The 27,323-nt window shown below is 45.4% G+C and overlaps 1 protein-coding gene across 1 annotated transcript; it reads right to left on the bottom strand.

The window, feature by feature from the left end:
• Positions 1 to 3,305: 3,305 nt before the first annotated feature.
• Positions 3,306 to 11,646, bottom strand: FAM174B (family with sequence similarity 174 member B). Its single transcript, XM_027909610.1, has 2 exons — positions 11,372 to 11,646; positions 3,306 to 3,586 (listed from the first exon to the last, which is right to left on the bottom strand). The coding sequence occupies exons 1-2, from the start codon at positions 11,644 to 11,646 to the stop codon at positions 3,376 to 3,378; spliced, it is 486 nt and encodes a 161-aa protein (XP_027765411.1). The 3' UTR covers positions 3,306 to 3,375.
• Positions 11,647 to 27,323: the final 15,677 nt, after the last annotated feature.

Genomic DNA, 27,323 nt, shown 5'->3' with positions numbered 1-27,323 from the left:
AAAAACCAAACAGAGTGCTCTGTGGTGGGGGATGGACACTAGTTTATGGGGGATGTCTGCCTGTAACCTACTTTACTTCACTGCTCTCTCTACTCGAGTATCACACAGTGCCAACTCCCTGATGAATCAATGGCTTAGCTCCATCAAGGAGATGATCACGGAACCCTGTGCAAATTTCCCTTGCCTTCTTGAAAGAAAGGGCTAAGGGAGAAAAGAGGAGAAGGAAATCTTCAAATCAAGATCTATTTGTGGGATGAGAAAGAGCACACTTGGAAGATGGGTTTTAGCTTTCTACTAACTCATTTTTGAAGATGGGCAGCAAGTGTAATCCCATCATAAAACTTGAGAAAACGTCTGACATCTGGAAAATGAAGACCAATACAGCTCATATGGTCCAGAAATCAATTGGACAGGGATGCTTTTTGGCCTTCAGCAGCACAGACTGAACTGGTGATCAAGAAACAAACAAACAAACACTCTTTCCATGCTCATTTTTCTTTCTTGGTGTAACTCTGTAACAAATTTCAGAACAATTCATGAACTTTTTATGCAAATACCTCTCTCAATACCAGAGCAAATACATACAGAAAACCACCCTCCATATGAAAACACTGGTTTCCATGAAGTTTTTCAAGGTGCTACTGTCCAAGTCATCTGGCATCTTTGCTCTTAGGACAATCTTAGATTTACACTTTCAGCCTCTTGTCACACAGAAACTGTGCCTGCAGGATTAGAGAGGCCACTGACAGAGCTGCTTCCCTGCTACTGGAATGAGATTGCAACGAAAGGATCTGATTTGGCACACACACACACTTTGGAATTCAACAGAGGCAGCAGGGGGTGGATTTTGCATCCCCAGAAAGGACTATGTTTGGGTAAGATTTTGAAGTGGTCTCATTAGTCTGCCCTACAGGAGGAAGGTGGTTATTTCTTGTTGCTCCACTGCCCAAGGGAAGCCAGAGGTGGGATCTACTGGGAGCCTAAAAAACCTTAAAGCCTCCTGAAAAAAAAAAAAAAAAAAAAAAAAAAAAAAAAAAAAAAAAAAAAAAAAAAAAAAAAAAAAGGAAAAAAAATGACCTTCAATCCAACAGCCCAATTTACACTGTCTGCTGTTCTTTGATGCCTCATGTAAGACTGGAAACAAATCCACACAAAGACAAAGCATTAAAGGAAAGAAAATTAACTGCAGGAGAACAATTGGAGAGGTAAACGCAGCTTCTCCCCTGTTGCTGCTCCACACCAACTGCCTTTTAATTAGAGAGCTGTTTGCATTGCATGGAGAGAGAACACAGAATCTCAATTACTCCCCCAAACACAGATGCAAGTGCCAGAAGAGATCTTCCAACGACGGGAGGGGACCTCAACCAAACCAACCCAGAGCCTCCCTACATCTTGAATGCCAGTTTGGAAGGGAGGAGAGGGCTGGGGAAGGTACCTCAAGAGGAGATCTCGTAAAAGTTCATTCCCTGACCTAGTGTGAGCAAGTCTGAGCTGCCCATTCTGCAGTTCTATCCCTCCCTTCCCACCCGAACACAAACACCTAGGAAGAACCTCCTGACTGATTCAGTGGGATTGTCAGTGTTAAAATCAGAAACGCAAATTTGCAAAGTCTCTTTACTGGAGACAGGATTTACAAACCGTTTGCAACATGGCCCACAAGCTGCACAAAGGAACCAGATACCTTTTAAAGCAAATGTATCCTCAAAGAAGCTTTCCCAAAATCAGTACTGCTAAAGGGTTGTCTGTAAGATGATCTCTCCCTCTAAACTGAGGGAGCTCTGTTTGAACTAAACAAAAGTATGTCTGAGACAGCAAGGACTTCAGAAACTGTGGAATTTAATAACTGTGGCACTGCGGCAGAAAGGAGGAATTCCCACAGCTGAAAACAGGACTGGTTGGCTAAGAACCCCAAATCCCTGTGGTCTCTGAACACAGCACACGGTGAAGAGCCATTTGCACTGCTCAGGAACCCAGGATGACCCAATACCTTTAGTGAAAGCATTGGCACAGCACGAGCTCCACAGAAAAGATGCCAGGGAACAGGAACACAGCTCTCATGAGTCAAATGGTTTCCAGCAACCTCTCTTTGTTCATCCAGTATTGTGCTATTAGACATCTTATCCTGACACACTGGCACGATTAGGAATCTTCTGTTCTCACTCTTTGGGGAAAACCCCTCTGATTCCATTTCCAAAAGTTCACAGAGAAAGTACTGAGTTAAAAGGAAGAGAGGTGGGAGATGCAGGCTGTTAAAGCAGCCCTTGGCAAGTCAGATCCCTGCACTGTGGGTTCAACAAAGCTCGATCCCAAAGTACAAACTACACAAGCTGAAATCATTAGAGCAAACACAGGGCAGCTACAGGGAACGGCAACAGTCAGGCAAGGATTGATAGGAGTCCTCTAATTCAAGAACTAATTGTTTACACAGAAAGGCTCGACTCACACCCTTCATTGTTTCACAGCTCCCAACTATTTCCTGACTTTTATAGAGAACTAATGCAGTGACTTTGGACACAACCAGTGGAGCATGTGGTGGTGTGTGGTTCAGATGTTGGCACAAGTGTGCCTAGAGCAGATGTGGTGTTCTCTCTTTCCAAAGCTAAGAGATGGGCACAACATGAGTAAGGTCTGTAAAATCTCCAGTTAGAAGTTGTCAAGATCTGCATTTTTATAATTAAGGAGGGCTTATTTCAGCCTAAGTGGGACAGATTTTAGAGTAGGCCTTATTTGGATGAGAATGCAGCTCGAATGGTGTGGATGGCTTGATGCAAATAAAAATAAGAGATGCAGATACCCTGGTACCATAAATCAATGCACAGCATCTTTATGTGCTGAGTGGTTGCTATAAATCTCAGCCCAGAATAGGCACCAAAAGTTTTGGGTTGTCACACCACTTCCATGTCACAAATACAAACATATTTAAGGAAAGTCTGTTGCTAAGGGATAACCGCTAACAGCATCAGCAAGGGACTGTAGTCCTCTTGGTGTCACAGACCAACATGAGAGCATTCTGGTACAAACCCAGAGGTTGGTGGAGATTCATTACAATTTCTTTTCCAGGCTCAAAGCAGCACCTGGAAACGCAGCTCTGGATCCAGTGCGAGTGCACACGAATGACTGCTAACTGCCCAAGAGGGGAAGTTCAGTCTGTCAAACCCTGTCAGCTGTTTGGGGCATGTGTATCCCATCGTGCTGCTCTGAAGAGGAAAGAGGAAGGCAGACAAACAGCCTGGGGGTAGCAATGCAGTTATTGCAGGAACAGGAGGGAACAGAGCCACACGTGCTGGGAACAGGACGAGGGGGCTGTAAAGGACAGGGATAATTCCTGGGCAGAGCGGAAGGGAGATGCAACTGCCTCACCTCTGCCAAGTTGGCTCAGCAGAGAAATAAGAGAGCTATCTTCACTAATAAGAGCTCAAGGAGCAAGCCTAACTGGACAGGCTGGCAGCAGTACCTGTATTTCACATCAAACACTGTTGAGTCTTCGTCCTCGTCATCTTCTTCGTTCAGAGGAGCCATTTCTACCCGCTCGGCTGGAGTGGTGATTATGTCATACTTCCTGGTCTTCTTAATCCTCTTGCCAGACCTGAAACACAGAGGTGGGAAGGGAAGGATTGTCTTTATACAGTATTCCTTGGACAGGCTGAAGCTGTTCCCACCAACTCTGAATCACTGCCCTGTTTGGTTCAGACTCCCCCGACACAAAGTGAGCAGAACCAGCCTCCATCCCTTCCTGCTGCTTTTCCAAGGCCACCATTTGTGCCTGTCTGTGGAGCACAGCTTCTCGTCAACTGCAATCCAGATCAATGTCAAGTCTTCCAGCTGCTGACAAACCAGAATCCTCTGGCAGCCAGGGCAGCCCACCACGTCCTCCTGCTGCCACACTCAATAAGTGAGACGTGAGCTTAATCAGCTGAAGCAGCCCATGGTTTAGTGAATGTGTTTGGATGAGAAAGGCCAGGTTAAGCCCTGCTGAGCCACAGGAATGTTCTAGGCAGGATTAGAAGCAAAGGGGTGCTGATGTCTGGGTACAAACAGCCTGCTGTATTTCTTGCTATCAGGCCAAGCTCAGGACTCCCTCAGCAACAATCTTGCGCCTGATCTGAGCAGTTTCAGGCTCCATGCTGTGCAGGTGCTATAAAAAATAATCAACTATCATTCAAAGCTAACAGCACCTACCACTTCTCCTCCAATAGATGCCAGGCTTATTTTCCTTTTGAAATGGAGATGCTCCCACACCTGCACATCCCACAGTTTCGAGAGATCTACTTTCTAAGACTTTCAATTAACAAACACTTGGTATGTGGCTTTTCAAGTAATTCTCTGCCTCTAGCTTGAATTCTGCAGGTTCTTTTTTATTTCACCTACTGTTTTCATGAATATTAGGAAGGTCACACTGCTCGTGCATGAATTCAGTTTTGTGATTAAACATTCAAGAAGGTGTTGATGTGTACGGCCAGCCTTGGGGGAAAAGAGTGGATGGTTCTGGTTAACAAACTGCAGAATTTTTCCCTTTGCCTTTTATAAAACAAAACTGGTACCTGCCAAGCATGAGAAGGGAGCTGGTGCAGGCACAAGCAAGCAGCCCCTAATTTTTGGTAATCACAGCTAGTGCTTTGTGCAGTCAGCACATCACGGGCGCACTTTCACCAGCAAGAAGTCTTGCCCTGGCATGTCATGCAAGGTGTGCTGGATTCGATAGCACTGTTTTTGCCTCAAGATGCCTTTAAAAAAGTTACACAGCAGCAAGAACCGGTGTGTAAGCATTGCAGAGAGCCTGGGACTTCAGGCCCTCCGTGTGCATTTCCACCACTATGGTCACTTCCAGGCCTAGAGTTAAGGAAATTTAATTCAGTGACCTGCTCTGATGTGGAAATCTCAGTGCCTCCACCTAGCACTGCTTTTAGGCAGTAGGCCAAGGCTGAATAAACACGTCCCAGCCCTTGGGATGGAGCAGTTTGCATTTCCTCCCTGTTCTGAAGGCTAAGGTTGCATCAGAAGTGAGGAAAAAGTCGTCTCCTCTCTAATCTTTAGAGCAATCTGTGCCGCTGTGTCACGCAGAGCACAGGGTGGTTTGTTCTTTTCCTACTGTTGTTGAAACAAGCAATTTTATATCCACTGCAGTAGGACTCTTCACCCAAACACTTGAAAATCCTTTTGAAACCACTTCTCTATTATTCTGCTTCTCTGCTAAAACCTAGCACTAAAGTGAAGCAGGGAGGTCTCATTGAACAAGTAATGCATTGTTTTTACAAGAAATATTTACTCACGCTGTGAAGCCTAAACATAGACAAAACTAACCTGTGTCTACCTGTCAGAACTAACCAAGCACAGCCTTACCACTCCTGAGTTCACCTGCAGGGGGTTTCCACAGGTTCCATTTAAAATCTTACCTGCACATCAGGCCCACTTTACTGAGAGCCATCCTCCCTCATCCCTTCCATTAAAAAACATAACTTATTCCACAGAGTTCATCTTAAAATAGTTAATAATGGAGTGTTTGAAGAAATTACTGCAGAACAGGTATTTTTAGAAATGGGAAACTAGAACCTTTTTGCTTCCAGCCATTAATTAGTCTATCTGGGCTACACTTTCAAGAGGGCCTGGAACAGAACTCACTGCACAGTGATCTATTAATCCCTGGAACCCTCACTTAACCATGGTGCTCATTTAGGAAAGGCAGAAAGCTTTTTGCTGCTGGTTTTTGGCTAAGCTGCTACAGTCAGTTGTCTGCCACTGATAAGGCGAAAAGGTCTTTCCTCGCCACCCCTTTCCCAATTCATTCCACACCAGATTTCCTAGCTAATTTGTCACTAATCTACTTTCCTGTTGCCTGTTTTCTCACATTTGCTCATTTGAGCAACTCCCCCAGGCTTCATAAATATTAGAAGAATTACCCAAGCTAACTTTGCAGCAAAGCCTCAGGAGTATGCCTACATGCACACAAAATAAGGCTGCCTGTCAGGAAACTATTTCACATTAAAACTCCTGAAACCTCAGTGGGATCCCTGTAACCATCAGCCACGACACAAAAAGGAAAAACTCTTTATCCAGCAGGTGGGACCAGGCAGCAGAGTCAGCAGAGCAGCACTAGGCAGGAACTACAGAATACAAATGTTTCATGAACTTTGGAGACCTCCTGGGTAGGATAAGGACACATCAGGCCTCATGGGCAAACAGAGGATCTCCTTTCCAGCCAGGTTCATTCTGGGGGGGCTTTTTAGAAGCAAACACGAAGCATGCTGGAAGCTGCGGTGGTGAGGGTGTGTCCCTTGCACAATGACACGCTGAAACACTCCCCAGGTGGTTTAGCCAGGGCAGGAGTGGTGCTGGGTAGTTCAGCGCAGAAAATTATCTTCCACTTTAAAAAATCCTATTGCTTCTGCTGACTTCAGCCAACCCCTATAATTAGGAGAGGATGCTACGGGGCTTGTCCTGAATTACCATGAGGAAGAACAAAAAAAACCCAAGTTAACTGTAGTCAGGGGTATAAACCTTTCACTGCAGACCCAGTGCTGCTCCCACCAAACCAACTCCCTGGTGTTGATGTGGTGAGCACAACGCTTGGGAGAAGTTGGAGTGGCACTGGGCTCGGATGCCTGAGGCACCACACCAGGGTCTGCCTGGTCCATCCCAAATCAGACACACGTCCCTCACCCTGCAGAGTGCAGGGCAGGACAACACACAGGGCTGGGCTGGAGCAGAACGCTGACTTTGTGTCTGTAATTTGCCCTGGGGCTATTTTGATCAAGCCCCAGTCATATGCAGCAGTTCATCCTCCTTTCTGAGGCATCATGTGGTGGGTAACTGCTCCAGTCAACTCACTAGTTCATTATGTTATTTACGCCTCTAATCTATTTTAGTCAACAACACTGGCATTCAAAGATAATGCTTTTCCTGACCTAGAGAGAGAGGTCTCTGCATTTCTAAACTTGTATTAACACTTCCTGCTAAGAGATGTAGTGGGAGGGGACCTTCCTTGGAATAAAAAGAAAACATTTAAAAAAAAAAAAAAAAAAAAAGTGCCTTCTTAGCAGGGTGATTATTGGAATTCTGATGAAGCCAGTTCCCCCTAGAACTGCAGCAACGTTATACCAGGAATGGAATTAGGACAGTTTATTTGCTGTTAATGGACTCTCTTAGCAGTTAAAAAAAAATATGGAAATATAAACCTCAGGAAACTGCAGACTTACTACCAGATGATGAATTAAATCAGTGATATTTCATTACTGTTCATCTGTCTGGGTATCTGTGCTCTCTGCATAGTGCTGTACACAACAAAGTCAGACCACGATGCCAAGTCCTCACATGTTTTCTGGAGATGGGGCACGTAGTGATAGGACAAGGGGGAATTACCATAAACTGAAAGAGAGCAGGTTTAAATAAGGTATTAGGAAGAAATTCTTTACTGTGAGGGTGGTGAGGCACTGGCACAGTGAGGCTGCCAAGAGAAAATGTGGACGCCCCATCCCTGGAAGTGTTCAAGGTTGGTGCACTGAGCAACCTGTTCTCTTGGAAGGTGCCCCTCCCTATGTCAGGGGGTTGGAATGAGATGATCTTTAAGGTCCCTTAGACCCAAACCATGCCATGATTCTGGGAGATACACTTTGCTGTAGAAACTGCCGTGTTTTCTAACAATCAAGTTCTTTAGATGGAATACATGCAAGCACAAAGAGCAGAAGTGTCCCCGTGCCTAACTGTGCCACTAATAGGAGGTGGATCAGAGATGGATCAGAGACTACTACTGGGAATAACTTCAGGAACACCTAAATGGGATATTGCTGTGCTTCAATGAGGCAGTGATGTCTGTAAGTATTTAGCATACACCCACTCACAGGTGGTGGTCAGTACCAGTGCCAGCACCTACTTCCAAACACTACAGCACAGTCAGAACAATATTGTCTGAGAAGTGCTTGAGAAGTACCCTAGTTTTATAGGGCAGACCTTTGAGAAATATTCTTGTTTTATAGGGCAGAGCTGCAGAAACTTTTATGATCTGCCTAAACTCTTCAAGGCAGTGAATCCTACAAGAAGAAACAACATTCATCCTGTTGAGACTGTTCACATCAGAGATGTAAAGAGCCCAAGACAGTATAAGACAGCAATCCCCTCTCCCCTCCTTCCACTAATCTGCTCATTGTCACACTCACGTCAGGACAATCCAGTTTTCCCTTTTCTCATTCTTTGTGGCCATAACTACTACCTGCACCTGCAGATTAAATGAAGCTTTCAGTATAGGTCTAAAGTGTGTTTTGGGGTTGGATGTGTGGTTGTTCTGGGTTTCTTTCTTCTCCATTTAATATAATTTAATTTGAGGGGGTTTTTTCCCTGCTCCCAGCAGAAGTCTTGTCTTTGCTGGAATACTCTAACTGGTTACAATACAATTAATTTTAAATCAGTCAAACTCTCTGGGGTTAAGACTTGGATTGCCCAGAGCAATTGCCCAGCTCATAGAACAAAGGGTCATGTATCCTATGATCATATGCTTGAACCTCTCTCCTCAGTGTCAGTCATTTATACCAGTTTTGCAATTACTGGAAAACTAAGCTAAAAATGGTATTGGAGGAAGAAATACAAATTGAACACAAACCAACAAAACAAAGCAATGAGATACAAAATAAGCAGGTAACTTCTTTCTAGAAATCTAGATAAATAGCAGCCTTTCCAGCCTGGGTTCTGCTTGTTCAAGGGCAGGTCAAGACATGAAGCAAACTCTTATAGCAGAGAGTTTTCTGCTATAATGAAAGCTTTGGGTTGCTTTCAGCTGGCCCACTGGAGCAGAAGTAACTTAACCAGTTTCCCCAGAAGGCACATGGTCTACCAGCACACTTAGCCACATCTGAAAAATTCTGTTTCCTGTGAGCTGATCCCAAGAATTGTATTGCGATGGAATGAACTGAGCTGCACCAGGAGAGAGAAACAGGGCAGAATATGGGTGTAAAAAGGCAAAACCCAAAATGCAGCTCAAAGACTGAATTTAGCCACACATCATCTGTTGCAAGACACTGTGTTTCTTGCTAATGCAAACTACTCAACTATTTGATTGAGAATAACATGAAATTTGGTTTGTTGTGGAAATGGTTTAGGGTTGGAAGCATGCAGAGCCCACGGGTATAGGAAAGAAAGCAACCCAGAACTGAGCTTGCAAAAAAGAATAAATAAATAAACACTATAGCAATTTAGGCCTTGCCACATGCAGACAAATAGTAAAGTCTTGGCTGGCCTTCACAGACCCCAGTAGGCAAAGGAAATTCAGACCACTTTGGGTGACACCACATTCTGAATCACAGGACCATCAGATGAATTCAGAGCATAACATTCCCAAAATAAATTAAGAGGAATCTCTGAGTGCTGTCTTAAGAACAGAGCTGAATATTGGAGAAATATATCTATCCCTGCTCAAACAAAAAAAGGAAAATAATATAAACAGAAAAATATGTAAAAATTAAATGTATATAAAAAATTAAATGTATAAAAAATTAATCCAATGCCTGTGACAAGAGTATCTGGCCACTCGCTAGTTAATTTCATTTCTACAGCCCATAACTAAAAAGATAATTTACTTCAAGCAACCCAGAACAATTTCATAGTGAAGGTTTATTCAAAGATTGGATTTCAGCAAAATCTCTTTAATGGGAATCCATGACACTTCAGAAAAAAAATCGCAATGTTTTTGACTAAGTGTGAACAAAGCTCTTATTCTGATGGAGAAAAGCTTTACATTTATTGAGGGTAAATCCCTTATCTCTTCTGCACCAGAATCTCTTCTGATCTATGTTGTCAGCTACAAGTGTGACACTGTACAGACATACCTGTTGGTATTCTGGTCTCATTTGCAACTGGGATAACTGTTTACAAAATAAAGAAGCATACTCAGAAGTTAAAAAGCTTCACCTTCCACTTCTCCTAGCAGGTTCTATCAAAGATGTACAAGAGATCTGGCGTTGGGCAAGGCAGGTATGTGTATTTATTTTACTGTATCCTTAATGCTGCATTTACTCTGATCAGTTACATAATGACAACTTTGGCATGGAAGAACTAATCCACCGTTCCCAAGGTGGCTTTAACCTGGACTTGGTTTTGCTGATTAGGAAGGCCTTTAAAGGCTATCGGTTTGCCTTCTTTGGCTAGGAACATTCAGCCTTATGCCAGGTCTCCTTGACACGAGATCTTGCTTTATACCCAGGAGAAACTGTGGCAGAGGAAATAGAGTCTCCAAGATCAGATAGAAATAGGACTAGAAACTCAGGCTTTTCATTCTTCTCTTAGTTATAAACTTCCTAATTCTAGCTCATATACCCACTATCGATTCTCCTGTTTGTCCATGACAACTTTATACAAAGTGGATATACTGATTAAAAAAAAATCTCCTCAATACTTTATTGGGCTCTCCCAAACCACCTCACTTTAATGAGCACATTTATTTGCAGTGCCTTCTGCCAGCTGCTGCAACACTTAAGTAGAATTTAGTTAAATGTCAATTTCCTTGGAAAATATCTGTTCTGATCATTTCAGTTTATAGACCCCACTTTGTAGTACTGCTATTATGAATACTGCCCTTCCTACACAGAATTAATTTCGAAGCAGGAGAAGCAGAGCATTCAGCCATCCTGTAAATACGAAGGAACTGCCTGAAGACAGAACAAGGAAGAATTTGCCAACTCCACTTAGTTCAACTGCTCCTGTCACCTGAGACGTGGCCCGGCCTCCTCCCTGTGCTGAGTGCCAGCTGTTCCCCTCTCCCGGCTCTTCCCGGGTGTCCCTGCCCAGCAGTCGGACACTGAGCCGAGACACTTTGCCATCTGGACCTGGATCTCCAGCTGGGCTTTGTGTGTCTCCACGGACGGCCACCCCAAGGCTCCTTGGGCCCCAATCCCAGCGACCCAATGCCTACAACCCCACGGATTTCCAGATGTTCCCCCTGGAGTTCCACGTGATACCTTCCATGCCCACTCCAGCCCCCGGCCACCATGCAGTGAGTGAATCCCACGCTGGAAAAGCCCACTTGGAACCCAACTCCTGCCCTAATTTCCTGCAGGAGCGGGAGGAAGGAAGGCGGAGCAAGATCTGCCAGGCCCCGGCAGCTCCCTGAGGCTTCCCCAGGGGCTCCCGAGCCACCCACAAACGCTGTGCTTGAGGCCGGGCTTTAAGACTATTATTACGGGCGGGTTAATGGTTACTATTATATAACATATAATTATATATATAATTTTCATAGATAGACAGATAGAGAAATAACAATAAAATAATAAAATAAACAGGGAGGGGGTTCACCCCTTCTCCCGGAGCCCCAAAGCCGTCCCACCCGCAGCCCCGCCGCGTCTCGGGGCGCCCCCGGCCGTGCCCCCGCCGCGCCGGGCGGCCGCGGTACCTGAAGACGCGGAGCAGGAGGCAGGCGATGAGCGCGGCCGTGAGCGCGCAGGCCCCGATGACGGCGGCTTTGAGCGCGGACAGGTCCCGGAGCATCGCGGGCACGGGGCTGAGCCGGGCCCCGCTGTGGTTGCCCGGGGCCGGCGCGGCGGGCGGGTGGCTGCCGTTCCCGGCCGGGGGCTCCAGGCTGCCGCGGGCGGCGGGCGCGGCGGGCAGGAGCAGCGGCAGGAGCAGCGAGGCCGCCAGCAGCGGCAGCGGGGCGGCAGCGGGGCGCATCCTGCCCGCTCCGGCTCTGGCGGCTCCGGCTCCTCCGGCCCCGCCGAGCCCCGGAAGGCAGCGCCGGCCGGCCTGGCCCCCGCCCCCGCCCCCCACCCCCCGAGAGGCACCGCCTCCCGCTCCGGGGCCCCGAGCCGGGGAGAGCCGGGACGAGCCGGGGCGGCCGGAGCCTCCGCCCCCGGAGCCTCCCGCAGCCACAGCGGGTTCCTCCGGCCCCGCGGACTCGCCTGCAGCCCCAGCGGGTTCCGAGAGCCCCGCCGCTACCTCTCCCATCACCACCGTCTCTTATTAGAGATTGTTCAGAGCGAGCTGCGAGGATGGTGAAGAGTCTGAGGGGCCGTATGAGGAGCGGCTGAGGGCACTTTGTTGCTCAGCTTGGAGAAGAGGAGGCCTAGGGGAAGCCTCATCGGGGTCTGCAGCTTCCTCACGAGGGGCAGCACCATCTCTGCTTTCTGTGACTCTGATCTCTCTCAGGGACAGGACCCGAGGGAACGGCTGGAGCTGTGTCAGAGGCAGGTTAGGCTGGATATTGGGAAAAGGTTCTTCCCCAGTGGGTGGTCGGGCACTGGAACAGGCTCCCCAGGGCAGTGGTCACAGCCCCAAGGATGACAGAACTCAAGGAGCATTTGGACAACACTCTTGGACACATGGTGGGATTGTTGGGGTTGTGCTCTGCAGGGCTAGGAGCTGGATTTCGCTGATCCTTGTGGGTCCCTTCTCACGATAGCCTGTGTTGCTGTGATTTTGTGGCCACTCTTAATTGCAACACACAACATCTGCCCAGCTGCAAAATGATGACAGGGTTCACACTGCCATCACACAGGGTACAAAGCTCCTGAGCTGCTGGGTCAGCATGGCCCAGCTGCTACATCAACAATTCCTGCATCAGATTTATGTCCTTTTGCCTTTCCATTGGTCACCAAGCCTCTGCTTACAGGTAATTTGTTTACTGGTATTTCACATATTTAAAATTGTAAGAGGCATGGAAATCATAGCCGCAGTTCTGCAAACCATCCCAGGTGCACCAAGCATGTGAGTGGCGCCATTGGCCAGGACTAACAGGGAGAATAAATTAGGGAATCATAGAACATTCTGAGCTGGGAGGGACCAAGGATCACTGAAGTTCAATTCCTGGGCCTGAACAGGACAATCCCAAGAATCCCAGAATGTGCCTGAGCACATTGTCCAAACACTTCTGTCAGGCTTGGGGCTGTGACCATTGCCCTGGGGAGCCTGTTCCAATGCCCAACCATGCCCAGGGGGAAGAACCTTTTCCTAATATCCAGCTGAAAACTCCCCTGACACAGATACAGCTTCATGCCATTCTGTCACTGGTCACAGAGAGCACAGATCCATGCCTGGCCTTCCTCTTCCCCTTATGAAGAAGTTGTAGGCTGCAATAAGGTCTCCCCTCAGTCTCCTCCAGGTTGAACAGACCAAGTCATCTTAGCTGTTCCTTGTATGACTTCTCCTCTGGATCCTTCACTATCTTTGTAGTGTCCTTCAGACACTCTCTAATGGCTTTATATCTTTCTTATGTTAGGGTGCCCAAACCTGCACACCTTGCTTGGGATGAGGAGTAAATAGGAGAGCAAAGAGCCTTGATACTGCCATGATACTGCCGAGATACAACTTACTTTTATTCTCTATGTTCAGTATTAGCATGAGCTGCTAAATAATTTTGTGTGGAGAGGGAGGGGCACGATGGCACTGAAACGAAGTGAAACAAAGAGGGGGGAAAATGAAAAACTGATTTCCTTTCTATTAAACTCAGTACTTCAGGGTTGGCATGGCAGAGTATAGTATGTAGGAAGGCATGACTAAGCCGTGCAAAATATGACAGAGATGTATTCCCCGCTGGCAAATGTCCCACCAGAGAGGTAGCAGGGAAATAGTGCACAGTTCATCGGCCTTTTGAGCCAGTTGGGATGCTGTATCAAACACCACCCACTTGGCAATAAAAGCATCCTGTGTGTTTTGCAGGAAGCTCTTCGGGATGGGGAAATTTTGACATGGACACTGTGCAGAAGGCCCGCTAGACTGCCTGAACTGGGCATTGTTCTGGGCTTTATTTCATTGCTGGCTTTTGTGCAGTTTCCCAGTTTCCAACATGGCATCTTAGTTTAGTTTTTCAGAAAAAAAAAAATAAAAATAATAAAAATAATAAAAAAATCCAGCTGGGCAGGAGGTCAAGTTGGCGATGTGGGCTATTTCCCAAACACTGGTGCAGGGCTGCTCACATGAGTTATTTGTAAACACTGACCCTGATGCTGCCCCTTCCTGTTCTGAGCTGTTAGCCAGCTGCTGCTGCCTGGCCTCTTGTCAGAACCCTCTGGCAGAGCAGTGCTTCCCCATAGGATGAGGGAAGACATGTAAAGGACTTCTAAAACAAGAATCACCTCCCACAGTTTGAGTGAAGGTGTTGGAGGTGAAGAACCATTAACATGACAGTTTTGTAAAGCATAATTTATTTCAAGTGGCTTCAAGGTTTTTCGTTTTGGTTTGCTTTGGAGTTTTGTGGGTTTATTTTTTTTTTTTCCTCAGATGCATTACTGATATTTCTCATGTCATTTGCCTAATTTGGAAAGCATTCCTGGGTCCTGGTCTGGAATGTGGGATTTCGCAACTCTGTTCTTCAATGACATCATGTGGTTTGTACTGAACACAGCAGTAATAAATGAGAGCAAGGGGAGTTTACCAGCCATCTACAATAAACATTTTATCTGAATAGTCATCTTTTGGGCATCTGAACTAATTAGTGGGGATTAGATTTTACCGAGAAGGACACATTTTCCATGTATATAGGACAAAGGGTCCCACTTGGATAGCAAGGAAGCTACATCTTGGTTTCATCTCCCCCTTAGCAGTGGTGGTTGTGAAAGCCAGAGTTCCTGAGAGCTTTGGTAGAAGAACACAACTTTGAGAAGCCGAGAGGAAATCCAGTCAGGGAAAAATGCAGGAAGTATTTGGTTTCTTTTCCGATGAAATCTTGTGTTTCATTCCTGACACCAACACGCACCCGGAAGAGGAGAAGGATCTGTGGATTGCAGGGGTGGGAGTTGGTGTAGCTTTTCTTCTTGCTGAGCTTTCTTCCTGTTTTCACCTGTTTGGTGTCATTACAAGTTGGAGCTCTCATGAGCAATTGCACTTTCTGTAGAAGAGTCCGGTACTGGCTAAATAGAAGGAGTGAGCGTGTTTCTGTGTGCAGTTGCTTCTGGGAATGGCAGATATCTGTATTTATGGGTGCCTGTTACAGGAGTATCTCCTTTTGTGCAAAGGCTCTTCATACACTGCTTCGCAATTCATATGGAGTTCAAGATGCCCCTTCCTTTGTGCTCTTGGCCTCCCGGCAGCACCCAGATGTATTTTCAGCTCTCAGAAAAGGGGAAAATTTGCAAGAAATTGTGCAGAGAAGAAATAAGCAAAGGAGTTGAAGCTGGCTCAGTCGTCGGATTTAGGCAAGCTGTATTTGGAGGAATAAATAAGTGTTTCTGTGAGAGAAATGAAATGTGTACAAAATGAGGCAAACTAGCTTCCCAAGGATTTGCTGAAGAAGTAATACACCTTCTGGACAAAGACCAGAGTCAAGGAAGGAAGGAAATAAAGTGGAACTGGTAAGGGATCAGTGCTCCATGAGCACACCTCTCACATCTCAAAACCAAAAACCCAGGCAGAGATATAAATTCAAGGAGCAACCAGGTCTGCATCAGAGTGTGTTTCAGCTGGGATGTCAGACAAGAGAGCACAGGGTAATTGCAAGATTTAATCATTCTTCCGGTGACTATCGATAGATAACCTCAACCAACAGTGCAGTAAAACTGCAATGCCTCATCTATCACGAGTGGTCTGAGGGCTGCAGAGATGTCCTATTGCTAATTAAAGACCAGCGATGTAGAGCAAGCAGGAGCTTCAGATATACTTGGATATGGCTTTGCACATTCCTAGTTAGCACGTTACATTAGCCTGTTATTCCTATAACCCTCTAAAGCATTTATGGCTTTTTACAGACATTAAAAGCTAGTGTTACTGCTGCAAAAGGCTTATAATTGAAGTCTATGATAAGCAGCAGATTCCTTTTAAACAAGGTTGGTGCAGTCAATTAAGCTGGGGTGCAGAGATTATCTCCTGAACAGGTTCTGCAATATCGCTAATACACACAATGTTGCAGTGTAGCACTTAATCTGAAAAAAAAACCCCCAAAAAACCAAAACCAACCAACCAACCAAAAAACCCACAGGAAAAGGAAGGACAGCAGTAAACCACAAATCTTTGTTTAGTTTGGATAACAATAATCAAAGAACACAAAAGCCGATTATGACTTTGCCTCCCACTGCTTTGTGCCTATTCAAGCAGCCTGTCCTGGCTGGCCCACTGAAGTGCAACCTGAAGGAAACTGACAAATACTTCAAGTCTTTCTTTTTTTTTTCTTTTTTTTTCTTTTTTTTTTTTTTTTTAAATGGAGTTATTTGCAGATGATGTTCTTAGGCTGGTTTTCTTTGTCTTAGCTGCATGAAATAAACTCATCAGGGTAGTAGCAGCTAATCTTGCAGCCTCAGATGGCATTAGAGGTTTACTGATGATGTTAAAGTGACTGCCAAATAGCAGGATGCCATCCAGAATTGCGAGTGACCTGGATATGATGTAAAGAGAATTGGATTTAACCCCTACATGCACTATTTCCTGGTCCAGCTGAACCGTTGTCAGACATGGCACTTATTTTGTCATTGCAGAAAAATACGTCAGATCAGCTCAAAGGGGAAATATCTGTGCTGTAATAGTGTTTCTGATCCATCACTACCTACTCACCCATGTCTTAGAAGGCCTGCACAGGCCTGTAAGAAGCAGAGAATCGACCTGAGGGCTTGCAGGATGCTGCACTAACACATCATGGTTGTTGCCACTGTGAAAGCAGCTCCAGGATGTCCACACACCCTTCGTCACACAGACATCCCTCTGGAGTGAGCAGCCGGGATCCAATGAGCCTGAAGGTCACTGAGGTGCTGTGTCACCTACCTGTCCATCCCATGGTGGAACATCTAACCCTGGCAGGTGCCTTTGGAGAGGTTATGAGATCTCCCTGTGCCACACTGTGGGTTGGACCCGCTGGTCCTGGTGCTCTTCTGTAAAGCATGAACTACCTCAAACGGCTGCAGATGAGTGAGGTCTTGAGAGACACACACCTGGCCAAACATCTGTTGGCAGTTCCTAGGAATCCTAACACCCAACAGAGCAAGGATAAGGCAAACTGCCCCCTGGCTCTCTGACACATCCTCCTTTAAGCAGCAGCAGACTGTAATTTGGTTTAACTGAGCAATGCCTGTTACCGTCATCCCAGCACTGGCTTTTTCCCTGGAATGACAGTGATCTTGAGTTGCCTGGAATAGGTCTCCATGTGGTGCAGCTCCCCTGGAAGATGTGAGATTAAATCCCTGTGGCATCTTGTTACAGGGATCAGCGGACAGAGGATTATAAATGTGCAAGTGGCCCCCACTCTCTGGGGAAAGTAGGGAAACATCTGTTAACATGTGTGACCAGGCTTCCAAATCCCCAGTGTGAACCAGACCTAAGACTGTTTCATGGCAAGATGGATATCAGGAAAAGGTGTGCTGACAGGGGAAAATCTGTGAGTTCTTGCTACAGTTTGTTGCTTTCTAAAAGGGCTGAACCCTGTGGTTTCTTAGTGAAGTTTTTGTTTGGTTTTTTTTGCTGGAATTTCCAGAGAAGGATTTCTCTGGTTTCTTTTTAGCAACGTGAAGCCTTTTCTTTTTGTGACTGGGGGGGTCTCTAAGAATGAGTGGAGAAATAGGATTATGACTTTAGCAGGTCCAGAGATAAAAGATAAGCAATCAGAAAAGGAAGGATTCTTTCTTAAATTGCTAGAAACTCGCTGTTGCTTGTTATATATTTAATTCAAATATTGGAAAGGCACCTGGGATAAGAATCAAGCTGCTCAGGACATTCAGGTATCCCATCACTATGAAAAAACCCCACACCTACCTTCCACATTGTCTAAAAAACAAAGCAGAAAGGGAAAATGTCTTGATAGCTCTCAAATAGCAAACACGTTTTTTTCAACTAAGTTTTGAAGCCTCTGTTACACACGAGGAGTAGGTGTAAAATATATTTGTTTCCCTTCAAATCAAATAAATAAATGTCACTTCCCACCACACAAATTGTCACTTAAGCCAGCCTTTGAGAGCTGCAATTTCTACCCATCTCGTGGTTTTGCTGCCTGAAACACACTTTCAAATATTTTCAGCTTCCGCCCAAATACAGCTGATGATTTTTGGAAGCAGAGGTTGGCTGTGAAGAATTTGCCTGGCACTAAACATCTGCAGTCAGCACTGTTATCAGCAGAGTGCCACAAACCCCTCCTCACCTGTGGGATGCTAATAGGTTTATTGCAGTTCACATGAAAGATGTCTAGGCCATAAGCCTATCCTGTTTCTCCCAATTTTTTTCCCCCAACTGAAACACCTGTGAAAGAATGTGGTGTTTGTGGAGGTAGAAGTCTGATAGCACTGTTTGGAGCCAAACATAAGATGCAATCCTCCCTAAGGAGGCACCAGGGTTTTAGCTATGAAGATTTGCTAATTTAGCCTCTACTTCAACTCCTGTCCCCTGCCAAATCTGCTGTGCCTCTAAATCCTGAGCACCAAGAACACCTACAAGCCCTTCTCCTGAGCCAGGTGCACTTGCTGCCTTCCAGTGTACCATACACTTAGTTTCAAATCAAGCCCCTTAGAATTTCAGTTCTAAACTTTGAGCACAGTGAATCCTTACTGGTAGGGTGAACTTTGTTAGAGCACGAAACTTCACCCAGTCCAGGGAACAGCACACCCATTCTCTAGGAGAAAGGCTGATAGAAAAATTGACTCATTTGAATTCAGCTCAGAAAAAATTTTCCACTTTATGTCATGCTTCCTGCCAGCGGAACGCAAAGCCTTTTTTATCAGACTAAACATTCTCCAAATCCCTGGGCAGTGGGTAATAATGTCTACTTCTATAGCGTACTTCAAAGCCTGTCTTCAAAGCCTTCACTACCTGCACAACACTGTAATGACCTTTATTTTGCAGAGAGATAAAGCCACGCTGGGCAGTAGTGCTGGCCAGGGGAGGATGAAGCCATGGCACAGGGTTATCAGTGGTGAATTGCGAAGGGCCTTAGGTCACAGGAAAATGAAATCATGCAAACAGCTGCTCCACAGGCAAGGGGCACGAGCTAATGCCAGGCAGGGTGGGGTGGACCTACAGGCAAAGGTCATTCCTCTGCTCCCACCTACTCCAAAACCTTTAGCACTGGGCACTTTGGAGCCACCTGAAGCAGTCCGGCATTGTGTTCTCTTTTCTGCATTCCCTGGCTGCTCTGCTCCATCCTACTATGCTTCCAGAATATCTTTCCCTGGCTGCTGGCGTAGGCTCATGAAGGGAGGGATGCCACAGCATGGCAGGGAAATCTGCACGGAAGAGCTGCTCTACCTGGCTGCATTCACCCAGTTTCCCCAGGACTTCCAGGTCAGTGATCCACCTGCCATTGAGAGTGTCCCTAGGAATCCTCTTCCTGTCATATCCCACCCCTCCTCCAGTCAAGAGGTGCTGGGTGACGGGTTAAGGGAACTCAAGACTGCCTACATGCCATGGCAGATTCCAAGCCCTAAACCTCTTCTGGAATCTCTAGAATCCAGCTTTAAATCCAGCCCCATACATGTAAACCAAAGGAAAGGCAGTAGACTTTTTCACTTCTAAATTTCCATCTGCCAGCAGAGGAGAGATTGTAGATTTCAGAGAAATAAGAGAGAGTTAGTTATGCTTCCCTGAATAATCCACTCCTGTCAACAGAGGTTGCTAATAGAGGCTCTGCCTGGGCATTTGGATGGAAATAAATGCATTGAGGAGAGAAAGCCGTGTGCAGTTTGCAGACATGACACCATCTCGGTGATCAGAAATGATACATCGAGTTTTATTATAGAAGATTCTTGGTAGACATGTTTATTAAATGACTTGCCTGCCAGAAGCACTAAAGGATTCTCTGTTGTTTTCCTTCTGGCTCGCTGTATCACCTCTCTAGGGTTTCAGATGGAGCATCTCCCCATACACGGCACTTCTTAAGCTTTTCCCCCCATGGCAGCATCCTAATGAGCATCACCTTTAGAGCCTATAGGCATCAGCAGATATGAAACTTCCAATCTGCCCAAGTCTCAGATTTATTACACTGAGATATTTTCACCCCAGTTTTCTAGTCTATCCAGATTCCTTTGCATTATCCTTCAGGTTTCTCTGGTGGTTTTGATCCCTTTCAACTTCATGTCACTGTGTGAATGCCTGTCATTCTTTTGATCAATCCTTACTTAGAGTCATCAATAAAAATGTCAAAAAAGACCAAAGACCTGATCTCTGTGATACTCTAATAAACATAACTGTAACAGAATTTCTCCCTGTTTAGTATTCCTCTTTGTCTGCAGCTGCTCAGCTGTGATTTGGTCCATGGATTATTGTGTTCAGATCATCCAAAGAGCTAAATTTTATGATATGTTATCAAATGCTTTACCAAGTCCAAACAGACTCACAGACTTTTAAGATCAGAAAGAAGCATGAGAACATCAAATCCGCTCCTTTCAGTCCTCAATTAAGTTTGCTAATAGTATCACTAAAGCATCTCTTCCAGAATGTCCAGATTTGAAGACCCTTTGAGATGAAAAATCAAACACTTTGCTTCATTAAGCACACATATTGCTTTTTTGTTGTTGTTTTAAAATACTTACTGTTAAATTTAATCAGACTTTACTTTCTAGACATTGAGTTTGTGTCTTTTTTTCTCAAATTAAAGATTGCCTGGTATCCCATTGTTTCTCACTGTGCTTATTGATGTTTCATTCAGTGACCTTTTGGGTTTTTTTTTTCTTTTTTTTTACTAACATTGCTCTTGATTCTACAAACTCTTCATATGTACCTGTGTGTAGAAATCAGTCTCTGTGATGAGGACACCCGGCTTTCAGGAGGCAATTTACAGACTTCGAACTAGAGCTTCTAATTCTCCCCATAAGCAACTATCTGCCTGCTCTGGCAAGGCTCCCTGTCCTGCACATCTTCCTTCTGCCCATGCATACCCTGATGTACTTTAATTTTCATGTCTCTATACATAACTCATTTTCAATAATTTCAAAGCCTAGGTAAGGTTCAAGACTATCTTTAAACAATGGTCCTGATTCCCAACTCACTCAAATGTGGGCAAATGCAGAGCAACTGCTTTGAAGTCAGCAGTGGAAAACAGGTATAAATGTCAGGGGATACAGCCACAATCTCTTTTGATATCTCTGGAGCAGGTCATGCAGAAATAGAATCCCAAACAATATCTGTGACCAGCTGTTCTGTTCATCCCATGCCTCCAGTCATTCTCCACATACACCAGATCCCATCTCCCAGCTGACAAGAAAATCAACTAATCCAAAAAATGGAATTACCTAATTTTCTTCCCCATTATCTGAGGCTCATAATAGAAATGTGAAACGACCTGCTCTATTTCAGCAGCAAAAGAGAAGATGCCAGTCGACTCTCAGCTCTCAGTTCTCTCACTGCATCATATTTCCATTCGCAAAGGTCAAGGTCAAGCCTGGTGGGGATTTTTGTTCAGGAAAAGCTCCCTACAGATTAAAGGGTATTCTTTTGGAGTTAAAGAGGGAAGGAGAAAAAAAAAAAAAGGAAAGAAAGAGCTGTAGGATTTATTTAATGGAAAAAGCCTACTTCTCAGGTGGTATAACTGGGGGCAGTTCTGCTGACTTACACCAGTTTAAGACTGGGAGCATCCTACTCCTGTGCTCCACTGTCTCACCCCATAAATTGTGGTCAGAGTGATCTGGGCTTCACTCTGTACTTTCATTTCAGCCAACAATGGCTGTGTGATGTGTTTCTCCGTGGGAAGGACAGTGACTCACCTGTCATGATGTGGATTCAGGGATTCCTCAGAGTCACTAGTGGAGAAGAGACAGGCAGCTCCATCCTCACCCTCGTACCTGTGATGGATAGTCATCTCACAGGAAATCAAGAGGAGAGAGAGATATTTAAACATTTTCTTTACTTGCTCAACCTCTGAGCACAAATATATGGGTGTCTAGGTCTGGGCTTCATCTTGAGAGCTGTAAACAAGGACCTGTAAGCTATCTTAAGCTTGCAAATCTCCCTGTCATCCTGAGAAATCAACTGACATTGCCAGCCAGACCCAGCAGAACACACTTCATTATGCTCATGACTCAGGTCTGAAAGTAAAGCCCAGCACTGCCTGCGGAGCTGGGATGTTGCAGAGCAGATGGAAAGCAGGGTGAGCACATCACCACCAAGACTATCTGCAGAACTGGGGTGCTTCCTCTCCAGGGCTGCAGCATTGGATGAACACAGCTGGATGCTGTACAGAACCGGTGGCATATTCAGGTCCCTGGCATCGAGGTTGCCAAGGAAGCAAAGTCACAGGATCTCCTCCACGACCATCTGCATTGTCTCATAAGGCATCAAATATGTCAAGGAGATTTCTCCGCTGGGCCATCATCTAGAAACTTGCCAGTGTGTTTGACTTGCATCGCAGTGAAATGCCATGAACTTAAAGGAGTTAATTCCAAGGGAGAAGGTGAAAAGCTCAGTGCCACAGCAGGAGGAAATGATTCTGCTCTTGAGTTTGAGTTTCACAGTGTCAGAAACACTCATAGTCTATATCTGAGCACCAGAGCTCTACACTGTCATTCCTGTGCCTAAATAAGTGTCAGCTCCAGGCTGTGAATTCAGGCCAGGGGATTTGGCAGGGCCCTGGAAGAGCTTCCCATAACATAACATGCTGCTCTCAGACCAGCTTCCCTGGCTGCGCAGCTCCAGGCAGGAGATGGAGGGCACAGGATGTGCCTGCAGCTTGGTGTCAACAGTGGTGAAGACATCCTTTCTTCCCTGGTCATCTTTTCTCCCGTGGCCATCCTTCCACAGCAGAGGCTGCAGCAGGACTGTGGAGGCACAAGTTTATCCAGGGACTGTGAAGACAGAGGGATGAAAGGGAGCAGCTCCTGTTAAGTGAGGAAGGGGGAGAGTGACTCAGGCAGGAGCACTGATCCACGTCCTGCGTGGTAAAGCTGCTGTCCAGAAAATAAGGGGCTTTTTGGAGAAAGAGGCCAAGGCCCTGTCTGGCAGACTTACATTCAGATAGCTGCAGTGATGAATGGGATGTGAGTCGTGTAGCAAATGTGCTCCACTGATGGAAATCACTTTACTGGAAAATTGATGATGCTCAGCATGGGTCAGTTCATCTCCCAGTTCCTTGTCCCTGTGCCCCAGATCCTGCCAGACACAGAGACCACAGCTAACCCTCCACCATCCCTGAGCATCGCTCAGGTTGTAGGAGTGACTCAAGGCATATACATGGGGTCAGCTTTTTGGATGGAAGGTTTTCCAGATCCAGTTGTGGACAGCTTAGAGTTGTTTGGAAGCTTCATCAGTGCTGCTGAAAACAGCTTTTCAGCCACAACTGAAAGCTGTCAATGGTTGCAGGGAGGCAGCAGGGACTGTATGCCACAGGCAGTGCAGTCTGGGGAAGATAAGCAGACTTTGATAGAGTAAAGGGGTCTGAAAGAGGGTGTTTCTCAGTGTGACCTGCAAATAGGAGTGGAAGTTGCAATAGGGCAAATCCTTGGTGGGAAACAGTAGGAGGAACAAAAGCTGGAGACTTCTGTGCTACCCTGTGAAAAGGTGTTTGGGACCCCAGGGACCAGATGGTCCTTTTAAGCTCCTACTTCATCCTGCATCGGGGTGCAGTCAAGAAACAGCATGAGAACAGTGATATCATCTAGACACAGGACTCGAGTTCTCAATGAGTAAGTGGTTAAATCCAAGCAATTTTGTAACTTTCTTTTCACAAGTTCAGGACCATCTTGCAGAACCTCTGGGGACAACAGAAGGAAATTTTCCTCCTCGTTGGAAGCACCACTGCTGTGCAATGCAGGATGTCTGGGAAGAACTGTGGAGCTGCGTGTGGGGGAGGAACAATGCCAGCCTGCCACAGGGATTGGAGCTCCTGTAGCTTTCTCTCCTGCTGTATTTCAAGAGGGTTTAAGTAACTCTTTAGTAACTCTTGGGACCTCTTAAAACAGATTGTCTGATTTTTGGCAGTATATTCTGAGCACCCAATTTGTTTCATGGCATAGAAGCATTTGTGGACCATGATGTTTCTATGTCAACACGTGCATGAGGAGGTAATTTTTTCACAGAAGTGGCAGGTGTTAAAATCCAGATCAGAGCTCTCTCCACATCATTATTTTTAGTAAAGGACTTTTTTTTTTTTTTAATAAGACATGTTGATATGTTTTCTCTATGTGAGATTAAAAGCACTTCAGGCTCATGCATGGAATTTTGCTTTATAAATCTGTGGGAGTGCAGATTTTCTCCACTCTTGTCCACTCTTGTTATATTGCCTTTGTGAAATGGGAATAATAAACCTTGTCTGCCTCCTGAAGGGGCAGAGAATTAACTCTTTGAAGTTTGTAAGGCCATATAAATGCCTTGCTATTATTAAACTTACTGCTGCTCAGGGCTTTTAAACAGCTGCCACATTTCACTTCAGAGGGGGTTGCCTTGAACTGGTAGGTGAAGCGAACACAGTATATCAGGGTGTTGTGTTAAAAAAAAGCTTTGGGGTCTATTAGATTGAAAGGCACTAGCTAAATATGAGTTATGTATAGAAATAGGTTTTATAACCCTATCATTCTCCTCTGGTATACCTCTTAATCTAAGGGTTTCACTATCCTTTATGAACACTTAACAAGAACTATGTTAAGCTTCAAGCCTCTTCAGTAGACATATTTTACACTAAGTCAATGCAGAGGGGTTAGACCCATTTTTTTTTTTTTTGCCCAGCTTACACAGCAGGTCGGCGACAGACCCACCTTGCCTCTCTGGTAATCAGTAATTCATAATGACCCGCTGCACAAAAAATGATGAGAGAAATACAGGAGCTTTGGGAAAAGATGGCCTCTAATACTGTCATGTTTTGGAAGCCTCACTGCCTTTTCCTCTCCTATCAACTTTTCTAGGAATAGCTGAATTCTCATGATCTCGTTTAACAAATGTAGGCTCCTGCTAAGTGGTTTTGGATTACAGGTTCAAGGGCCAATCCTGAGCCTGGTGTCTCTGTGTTTGATCTGCATACACTCATTCCCATAGTGTTCATGAATGCTGGGACTAAATAGTAAGTGAAGGTCTGTGATTGTCCCAGTTAATGCAGTTCTGGATACAATGGGGAAACTAAGGCAATGAACTGGAATTCCAGTAAAATTCTGTATTCAGAGTGTTTTTGACAGAAGATGTAGGACTTAGACATGTAAGCTTAAACCTATATTGAAGGAAGATGTATGAAGATTTCACTGCCCTTAGTATTTATATCTCTTCACTGAGAGCCTTTTGAATTTGTCTCAAATCTTTGTCAACAGAGCAAAAATATTTTTCCTAACCTTTGGTTTAATATTTCTTCTTGAGGAAGAAAGAGTCAAATTTTGATCCATGAAACTTTAGCAGTGCAGAAGGACACTGATGGACAGTGGCTGTTTCAGCCTGTGTCTTATAACTGAGATTTCACATAGGGCAGTGCAGCTCTCTGGCCCTTCCCAGGGAAAGGCTCTAATCATATTGTCACCAAGACAGTGTATATGGGAAAGTACCAGCACGTTCATGTGCAGTGGAGGAAAACCAAGAAAATAGTTGCTTGGTTTTCTGGTGTCAAGCTTAGACCAATCTCTGTAAGCCAAAAGAGGCTGCAGGAATGCACAAGACAAGCCCACAGCACTTCTCAGGGCACGAGGTTGCAGGGAAGTTGACCCATTCCCTCTCCATACAGCTCCCTGTTCCTGGCGCTGGAACAAGGTCTATGCGCACTGTCTGTCAGGGGATGGGAAGCAGAAGGGTCAGAGTCTTTCCAGTGACCTCTGCAATTTGCTTTCAGGCCTCCCAACCTAATCTTTGTCTTAGTAATATTTTAAAAAGAGCAAAAATTAGGTTTCCCCTGTGCTTGTCAGTGAAGCCATACCTGAGTTTGTAAGGTCTTAATGCCAGTATCTCAACTGGTACACGCAGACCATAAATGGGTCTGTGCAAAGGAGACTGTCATTACAGGGATGGGACTCGAAAGCTCCCTGCTGGGAAGGCACAAAACCTGCAGCTACAAGAGCAGTAGCTCTTGCAGCTGTAGCCAATGATTCTTACATGAGGCTCAGGTTTGGAACAGTGTTTTAGCACTGAACGGGTCTGATTCTTAATCCTCCAGCTGATTCCCAGGAGCCTGAGACATCCACTTCTTTTCCTTCTTTCTATTGTGCCTACTAAAACTTTTCCCACTGTGCTGGCTCACAACTGCTCCATGCTGCATCTGCTGCCTGGGAAGCAAAAACTGCTTGAGGCAGGAAAAACCACGAGCTGGCTTGGGCTCCTGGAGCGATCCACCACCCCTCACAAGCCCAGACAGCTTCAGATCACGAACGGTCTTCCCTTGTCTGGGAGAACTGCTATTGCTTTTGAATTTATCTGTGTAGCAGAAGGCTGTACTAGCATATTCCTCATCCTGCTGCAAGAGCAGTGGGGACATTTGCAGAGGTGTGCAGGGGTATGTGTGTGGATGTGCGTGCTCTCCCCTGTGGGTCAGGCCCACGACCTGTGTATCCAAGTGCCCACGTACTTCCACACTATCCAGATTCCTTCACTAGTGTCTTTGCCAAGAATCTATTGATTTCAGGCATGCTGAAAGCAACCCCTTAAATGCATTTCTTGCTTTGGGTATTCATAGTATTGGTGTGTCCTCTAAAATAGGTAAATATTATTCTTGATCTGGAGCCAAAGAAGTGAAAGCAAAAAGATATAGTGGATCCACTAAGCTCACACAGAAAATTGTGTTAAGGCCAGCAGCGAAGGCTTCTGAGTGTTGACGGCTGTCGTCATCTGTGCTGCCACGGGTGTACCTTTGTGTGACCCCTTTGCTAGAGGAATTAACAGTACAGGCCTCATTTTTCAGCACAGTGATGTGCCAAGGTACAGCATGAATTCTGATTTCTAGCTCTGTAATATTCCAGCCCTGTAATACTTCCCCAAATATGGGATTGCCAGAAGGAGCAAAGCAGAGTGTGGTCCTGGTTTTCAGCATCACTGCATTAGATGCTTAGTGCTCTGTGCTCAGTTGCATTTACAGGTGCCACGTGAGTTAGAAATTAAATACTGTGAGACAGCCCCTTCTTTTACAGCCACTTCATTTACAGCTGCTGAGTAAATCGGATTTAGAACAGGCATCTCTGCATTTAGGATGTTTCTTTCCACTAAACCACTGAAATTTCCAGTCAGGTGAACTGTGGAGCCTGCGGGTACCCTGGATGTGAAAGATAAAACAGTTTTCTATTCCTGTTCTCAATCTGAGATAAAATATCCTTATTAAAAATAAGGAACTGCCTACCTATTGTTGGAAATTATTTGCCTTACTTTTTTGGATAACATAAGTCTTAATAAAAACAAAACAAAACAAAACAAAAACACACCACCAAAAAAACCCACCACAGCCTAAAAGCTTCACACCATTTTGCCCGTCTTGATGATCAAAGGTGCTTTTATTCTTTCTGCTGCCCCTGTTGCTTTACACGGAGAAGATTCAGTAAACAGGGAGCGCATCTGCC

Source organism: Empidonax traillii, unplaced genomic scaffold (assembly GCF_003031625.1).
Source record: "Empidonax traillii isolate 1590-97213 ecotype Southwest subspecies unplaced genomic scaffold, ASM303162v1 scaffold2258:size30255, whole genome shotgun sequence".
NCBI classification, from domain to species: domain Eukaryota; kingdom Metazoa; phylum Chordata; class Aves; order Passeriformes; family Tyrannidae; genus Empidonax; species Empidonax traillii.
This window is presented reverse-complemented; position numbering and strand designations above follow the sequence as displayed.